The sequence below is a fragment of the Vigna unguiculata genome, chromosome 3 (genome assembly GCF_004118075.2).
Source record: "Vigna unguiculata cultivar IT97K-499-35 chromosome 3, ASM411807v1, whole genome shotgun sequence".
In the NCBI taxonomy this organism is placed as follows: Eukaryota; Viridiplantae; Streptophyta; class Magnoliopsida; order Fabales; family Fabaceae; genus Vigna; species Vigna unguiculata.
Genome location: NC_040281.1, coordinates 45,772,174 through 45,780,551, shown reverse-complemented (window position 1 = coordinate 45,780,551; position 8,378 = coordinate 45,772,174). Strand labels below are relative to the sequence as shown.

General features: G+C 35.3%; 1 protein-coding gene across 3 annotated transcripts; it reads left to right on the top strand.

The window, feature by feature from the left end:
• The first annotated feature begins 1,905 nt into the window (after positions 1-1,905).
• On the top strand, positions 1,906-5,542 carry LOC114178156 (AP2-like ethylene-responsive transcription factor TOE3). 3 transcript variants are annotated; one of them, XM_028063904.1, is made up of 10 exons: positions 1,906-2,870; positions 2,996-3,021; positions 3,245-3,275; positions 3,418-3,505; positions 3,654-3,799; positions 3,922-3,966; positions 4,119-4,207; positions 4,298-4,476; positions 4,555-4,770; positions 4,944-5,542. In XM_028063904.1, exons 1-10 carry the CDS (start codon positions 2,329-2,331, stop codon positions 4,974-4,976), a joined length of 1,395 nt encoding a protein of 464 aa, XP_027919705.1. In that variant the 5' UTR covers positions 1,906-2,328; the 3' UTR covers positions 4,977-5,542. The 3 variants fall into 3 exon arrangements, with proteins under 3 accessions (XP_027919705.1, XP_027919703.1, XP_027919704.1); XM_028063902.1 differs by having other exon boundaries at positions 1,908-2,870; positions 4,933-5,542; XM_028063903.1 differs by having other exon boundaries at positions 1,909-2,870; positions 4,304-4,476; positions 4,933-5,542.
• Positions 5,543-8,378: the final 2,836 nt, after the last annotated feature.

Sequence of the window (8,378 nt, the reverse complement as noted above, 5' to 3'; positions counted from 1 at the left end):
TTGCATTTCAAATGTTTTTATTTATCACTTATTATTACAATATTTAATCTCGTAGAGGTTGAATTAAGATACAAACTTATTGTGCAAAAAAGCAAAAGAAAGGCATTGACTTGTATTTTACAAGAACTTTATGCACTTGACAACTTTTTTCTTTTGTTTTTTTAAAGGATATTTTAAAATATCCATTTCTTTTTATGGATTAAACAAATTAAGAAACAAGTTAGACTTAACTGTTATAAGAGATAAACAATGTTTCGTCTCTTGAAAATTTATTTTTAGGAAAAGAAATAGCAGGAAGGAAGATTTTCACTATTTAATCATAGTCAACATTCAAGAGAATAATAAGACACCATTTCAAATTTAAAACTTTAAAATATTAAACTTGTGATTAATTTTCTCTGTCATATTTTACTCACTTATACTTTATTGAGTCTCAATCTTACTTGAAAAACAATATGTAAAAAAACTAACACTTAAGAAGTAGATTGTCAATACTTAAGTTAAAGTTGAAGTATGAAATTATTTAAAAACAATCAAAGTTAGACAGCATGAGAGAAAAAACCAACAACCTTATTAATTAGTTTAAAATTTTGAATCGGATATAATGTAAAATTCTGATGTATTATTGGGTGGTGGAAATTAGTAAATAGTTCCCTTAACAATAGTATCATTCTGATGTTTGAGAGATTTTACTCTGTATTTAGTTTTTGTAGAATCTTGTTTTTGGCTATAGGTTTGATTGAAGTCGAAAATGAAAAGAAAAGATGATTTTAGAAATATGTGTTGGAACCTTTAAATTTCTTTAGAAGGGAACACGATGTATATAAATTAAGGTTTATATGTAGAATGTTAGAAGGAAAAGAAAATGATAGAGTTATTTCCTTTTGTAGAGTAGCTCCGCTCAATTTTTTTGGTTGCAGGAGTTAATGAGAGATATTTTTGAGCACATTACACTGAAAAAAATGTTGGTGAGGTTGAAGAGGAGTGTGGATGGGTAGTTAGTTGTCATAAGTGGTTTTTATAAAGAGAGAGGAGATAAGAAAAATGAAAAGGATAGGTAGAAAAAAGAAAAAAGAAAAAAAAAATGTTGGAAGGGAAACAAAGATTACACATAGAGGTAACACGCGCAGTTTGAGGAGAGTGAGGTAGTGTAAGATAGGGTCATAAATACAAGGTACAGCGTAGGAAGGGCATTGGTCGCTTGGAGAACGAAAGAGGCAAAGGTGGCCCTCTTCCCGTACTCTTGGATTGGACTTTTCTGGAAAGAGTTTCCTTTTACTACTATTATTCTCATTTCCTTTTCTGATGCCAAAACCTATCACAAACTCCTTCACTCTTTCCCTTCGCTTCCACACTCCCAATTAAATACTTGTTGTTCCCCGAAATACCCCTCCCCGCCACCCCTAATTACTTTCCTTTTTTGTCCTCCCGTGGCACCCCACATGGTAAAACGTAGTCATAATCCTAAAAAGATAAAAACGCTTGGAGGCGTGGATTCAAGAAGGGGCTTTGCGACTTGCGAAATCATTAGCGATTACAAGCTAACAAAAGCTATTTTTGAGTAATTATCTTTCTTTAGGACTCCTTGCGCTGTCTATTTCCATTACTGGGTAATTAGGAGCCAGAAAGACACCCCCGGATGCTTTTCGATTTGGTTAACGTGGGAAAGTTGTTTAAGAAAGAGATGGTTCTTTCTTTCCCAATTCTCTCAACACCTATTTATCTCTCTAATAAATACAGAAAAACAGTAAAAATAAAAAAGAAAGGTGTGAATTACAGGAAATAATAATAAAGAAAACAGAAATAGAAATATTTGTTTTTTCGAGAGTGACGAATGACAAGAAAAAGGACAATCTAGAGATGGAGAGAGAATGAAATTATGAGTCATTGAAAAGAAAAGAGAGAAGCAAGTGGTTAGAGAGAGAAGAAAGGAAGGGTGTTAAGGAGAGGGTGAGATGCTTTCGTCTAAGCTTGCTCAAACTGGCCTCGTCTATGCTGTATTGGGCAGTTGGGGAATACAAAGATCTTTGAACATCTCCTTTACTACATTTTTGCAACACCTACCTCTTTCTCTCTCTCTCTTCACTCGTCCTAGGTTTGATTTTCTTCTCTGAATTCCCAACCTCGCTACCTCCACCACTTCTCCCTTTTTCGCATCTCCATTATTTTATTCTCAAACCGCGACAACACACACGCACGCAGTTTCAATTTCTTCTGCTCCAGCCACCCCAAATTAAAATTTAAATAAACGGGCAACACAAAGGTTTGGTCTTTTCATGTGAGACTGAACACCACACACCCGTCTCGCTACTTTCCGTTAATGTTAGAATGTGGGATCTCAATTACTCACCCGATCAGAGGAAGGACGAGGAATCCGAAGGCTGTTCTTCCCTCAAGACTTCCATCTACGGGGACGATGACAACATCAAAGGCAAAAGGGTTGGATCTGTTTCCAATTCCAGCTCTTCGGCTGTGGTAATCGAGGACGGATCAGAAGAGGAGGAGGAGGACGAGGACGAAGACGAGGAAGGTGGCAGAAGAAGCATGAAGAAGCGAAGCAGCAAGATTTTCGGCTTCTCTGTCACCGAAGATTCTGAGTCCATGGACAGTGACCACCCACCCGTGACAAGACAGTTTTTTCCGGTCGAGGAGGCTGACGTGGCGGTTGCATCGGGTGGTGGAAGCTCCACCTTCCCCAGAGCTCACTGGGTTGGTGTGAAATTTTGCCAATCAGAAGCACTTGGTGCTGGAAAGTCAGTGGAAGTCTCTCAGCCTATGAAGAAGAGTCGCCGAGGACCAAGGTCAAGAAGTTCTCAGTATAGAGGAGTCACCTTTTACAGAAGAACGGGTCGGTGGGAGTCTCATATATGGTTAGTGCTTTCCATTTCACAAAAAAAAAAAAAAAATGTGTACCTGAAGTCCTAAAAAAAATTGGCCTTTTCTCAGCATCAAAATTTGATTGTTTTCGGTTCTGTTTGTGTCCGTGGTATTGCAGGGATTGTGGAAAACAAGTGTATCTAGGTAAGCATAACGATAACAATGATTGTGTGTGTGTGTGGAGTGTGGCAGTTATTTTCCCTAAATCTTGTTTTAAGCGGCTAAAACGTTTTTTTTTTTCTTCTTTTGTGTTTTTTGTCTCGGCTATGATGTGGTAGAGACAAGAGTGAGTGTGTTGTGTGTGTGTGGGGGGGAAATTTTATTGTGGTGACTGACTTGATGGTTTTGTCTGGGTAAATTTGTCTAGGTGGATTTGACACAGCACATGCGGCTGCTCGGTGAGCCCTTGCCCCCTCCTCTAGTTTACCAAGCTTGTAATATAACTTTTTCTATGTCTTGAACCGAATCAAATATAAATCACATTTCGTTGTGGAAAATGTGAGCCTCAAAGAAAAACCTCTATTTCGTCTCTCTTTGCAGTGCCTATGATCGTGCGGCCATCAAGTTCCGAGGAGTGGAGGCCGACATAAACTTCAATATTGAAGATTATGAAGACGACTTGAAGCAGGTGATCCTTTGCAGATTTTATTTTATTCCGTCCATGTTATCTTATCTTCAACATTCATTCTCGTAGAATACACCTTATCTCCTGCGGTTACTGTTATTTCTCCCATCTCGAATTATTCTCGTGATTTGGTCGTATTCGATGTTAATAGATGAGCAATCTTACCAAGGAAGAGTTCGTCCACGTGCTTCGCCGACAAAGCACTGGATTTCCGAGGGGAAGCTCCAAATATAGAGGTGTAACTTTGCACAAGTGTGGAAGATGGGAAGCTCGAATGGGTCAATTTTTAGGGAAAAAGTATGCCTTCTTTTTCTTTTTCTCCTTTTTCTTTTTCTAGATTTTCTCCTTCTTCCTTCATGCTAAACAATCTAAATTTCTTATCTTTCTCATCACTAAGATTAACTCGTTTGATTCATCAGGTACGTTTATTTGGGTCTCTTTGACACCGAGATTGAAGCTGCAAAGTAAACTACTACTATCTTGTTTTGGTCACTCACGTCGTTATTAATTGTTTTCCTTTTCTCCTTCCATTTTCTAGATTGCCCATCTCTAGCGAAGAATATTAAACTATTAATCATCATTAGGGTTTTAATTCAATCGCACGTTTTTCCTATAGGGCTTATGACAAAGCAGCCATCAAATGCAACGGCAAAGAGGCCGTAACCAATTTTGATCCCAGCATCTACGAGAACGAGCTTAACTCCGGTAAGTAATGGACTAAAAGTTTTATTTTTCCGATAATGGTGTTTATGTGTTATCAATGAATGGTGTGTATGTTTGTATGTATATATGAAGGAGCAGAATCCACAGGGAACGGTGCAGATCACAATCTGGATTTAAGTTTGGGTAATTCAAGTTCGAAGGGTGGCAGTAACCAAGCGTTGGGGAATCATCATCACGGGAGCAATGGTGGAAATCATGATCAACAGGGGGCACCTGAGTCTAATTGGAGAAATGGGGGAAGCAAGCCCAAGGTTGGTGGATGGTTATTATTATTATAATATTTAGTTACGGTGGATTGGTTTTGATTAGTGTGTTAAATTTTGGTTCAGCTGGTGAATATACTGCCAAAACCATGTAATAGAGGGAACAAGGACACACAGGGAAGGGAAGTGCACGGGGAGAGTGAAGCATTGAGGATGCTAAGTCAAACGCACCTTCATTGTCCAGCTTCCAGTGAAATGCAAAGATATGGTCCCTACAGGTCTCCCGGAGGAGAGTCTCAAATGCTTCAAAATTTTGCTCCCATTCACCCACCAAATTTTCATGTGGGTATCTCTTCAATTAATTTATTTTAGCTCATACATTAAATAGAGATCAGAAAATATAGAAACACGAGCCCCCACTATTATTACCATTGAGACACATTTTTAGTATTGGAGTTGTCAGCCCATTTATTTATTTATTTATAATTTATTTATTAAATGTAGTTTCCCAGCAGCAGCAGCAGCATTGGAGGCCGTATTGGAAGTGATCTTTCATTGTCAATGGCCGATCAACAACAGTGGCAATCCGGGCCTCCACATTATTTAGCAACTGCTGCAGCATCATCAGGATTCCCACAACAGATAAGACCCTCTTCTCAAGGTTGGCTGCAGAAAAATGGGTTCCACACTCTCATGAGACCTTCATGACCCTATATAGAAATTTTCTGCCCACCCAGTTTCATTCAAATGATCATAATCTGCTCCCTAAGAATATCACCCCCAAAAAAAATATTTATTTTCTTTTCTTAGCATGTAAAAATGGTTGCGGTGTTAGGCCGTGTCCATGTCCAACCCAGCAACCTCCTTTAGGAAGGCCATACAAGACCATAACTTGTTAACTGTTGAGGTGAAAAGAAAGGATGAAAGAAAAAAGAGAAACAATCCAAATTGGGTACTTATTACTGGTCTTGGTCTGGGTCAGTCAAACTAACAAACGGACGAAATCTTTAACTAGATATTCTGGGCTCTGACTAAAATTTTATGATCTTGTATAACTCTGATTTATTGCTTTTCTGCGTTGTGGTATTTATGACAGCACCTATTCGTTTCTTAATTTGGGATGTATTGCTATCACCTACACATGGTTGTCAATTTGTTCCTTATTTCTCTTTGGATTGGGATTGGTCTTAAAAACTTTTCCAAGGAAAGATGCTACCTTTGGTGGCTTAGAAGGGCAATGGGGGGTTGTTTAGCTTGACAAAAAACGTTGAGACAAATCTAGGTAAAGCTTAAACGAGGAAAAAAAGTTGAACAAAATAATATTAGGAATGAGGAATTTTTATATATATCGATAGGAGGAGTAGGGTGGAGGTGAAGGTGGATATGCAGAGATACAAAATGGTTTATTTTCTGGTGTCTTGGAAATATCATCGGATGGTGATGAATAGTCTCCATCAACGGTGTCCTTTGAATCAGTTCTCTCGGCCAAAAGCAGTCAGACAATGCCATTATTATGAGAGGGACCTATCATTGTTCGTCTAAAGCTCCAAAAGGACACTGATACATGGAGTGAGAGAGAGAAAAAGAAGCCACCAAAAGGGCATAATGGCCAAGGGTTTTTCAGGGGGTTTAACACTTTAACCCTTCTCACTTTTTTAACCTTTACGACAAAAAACTAAAGTAACTGCATAATCACAATCTTAATTAAAACTAAAAACATCGTATCTTATCATATTAATATAATAATAGGTGATATGTACTTTTGTGGAGCAGAGGCCTCATTGGTTAATGGATTGGTTGGGTTCAACGATTCTAGACATGTGAGTTTGAGAGGGAACAGCTTCTGACTCGTTAATGAATCAGACTCAATGTTTGATGATAAACTTTGTTATCTCGTAGGTTGCAAAAATAATAGTCCTCCCATTTAAATAATCATCCATTTCTTCTTTCCACCTTCTCCTTTCGTAAACAATTAAATTATCATTTTAAAGCATACACGTTTTCGTCATCACTACCGTCATCTTAGATATTTTCACCAAAAGTATGCTTCAAATAGTTTAAATATAACACCCGAGTTTTAGGCTTCTTGTACTACCACTGGGTCGTACTACCAAAATGGAAAAATTAAAAACCAAATAAATCATTACACTTAATCACCCTGTAAACCACATTATTTCAGTAAACAAAAGCAACACTTTATGATATTGTTGTTGGATGAATTACAGAAAAACATAATATAATTAGGGTACACAATAATATGGAAATAAACAAATTATTTCATTGTTCGGCTTATATTTTCTTGGATCAGGTTTGTACCAAACACTATTTCTTTCTCCTTGTTAGAAATTTGTCTAGAGTTTTAATTTTTGTACTTTGAGTGTTTTTTTAAAATCCTTTTTTGTTTAAATCATTTAAAATTTATATTATTATCTTATATTAAGCTAAAACATTATATCATCTAATTTATTCATTCTTTTACTCTCTTCAATTTATCCAGATTGCTGAAGAGAGATTTTCTTTATTTTTTTAAATAATCTCTCAATTCATTTCTTTCTCAAACAAAATATAATATTGTCCTAAATTACAAAATTATCCTCTATATATTAGTAGTCAAAACATACGGTGTAACATTTAAAAAATGTATTTAAATATTATAAATGTAGGGCTGTGAACTTTCCTTCCTATAATAAATTTACTTAAGTTGGGCAGAGTTTATACCCGTAGGATCTATATAAAAAAATGTAGGGCTACAAATTTCAACTACTCTAAAAACTAAATACATTGCAACTGCATTCAATACAAATACATGTATAAGGACTATCTTTTCATTTTTCTCTAATTTTTTTAAGTTTAATCGACCAATACATTTGTGATATGACTTTGAATATATAGGACTGAAGCCATAATGAATATTATAACAAATAAATAGAATAAAAAACTCTTTAAAATATGACATTTAAGTAGGGTTAAGAAAAAAATTGTAACCTTTATGCGATATTTACAAGAACAAAACTGTATATATTTTTAGTATAAGTGCCTCGTTGTTGCTTTATAGTAGCAGTTTAAAGTTTTTTATTTAAACTAAGAAAAATATTTAATTCTTTTTTATCTTTAATCTAATTTTATGAGAGTTATCTTTTTTTTTTTAGTGTAGATTTCTGTATCGTTGTATTCTTTATCTACGTTATTATAATTATTTTTTCCCTTTCCATATTAATAAAATTAAGAGAATAATTAAAAATAAATTTATTTTATCTTGAAATTTAAAAAATAAAAATATAAAGAATAATTTTCTTTGTAAAATAAAATAATTAAAAGGAACATGTGAAATATTTTTTAATTGTGATTCTCATTTAATAATATCGTGGGTGTTTGACTTACAATTAAAAACTTTAAAATCGAAGTTCGACGGAAAAGATTAAAAAAAAAAACTCCTTCTTTACTTTTGTGTTTTAGAATGTGTGAATCTCTATATAATGGTGTTTCTAAACACAGTCATAACTGTATATGAAAAATGATATTTCAAGAATGAATACAGAATAAATTAAGAATATGTATATATGTGAACAGTTGTTCTGAAAAACTTGAATGGTGGATAGAAGTTTGTGATGATATTGTTTTAAAATGAATTGATATTAGTATATACAAAGTTGATAATACGTTGTTGAAGAGGTTAACAGATGAAGAAGTAGCGTGGTCCAAGATCCCGTTTTACAGAGGCTTATGAGAGTAAGCTAAGAATGAGAGACAGTGATGAAGAAGAAGAGGTTGGTGGTGGTCCAAATATTTGATGCCATGGACCTCGATTGATTCTACGTAAAGAAAAGAAAGAAAATTGCAGTGCTCCCTCTCACCTTAGATATTTTTTTCTTTGCATCCCATGAGTGAGACAGTGCTACAGCAGTGAGAGTTGAGAGTTGTTTCTGTTTTTCTCCCGCGTCCATGTTTAG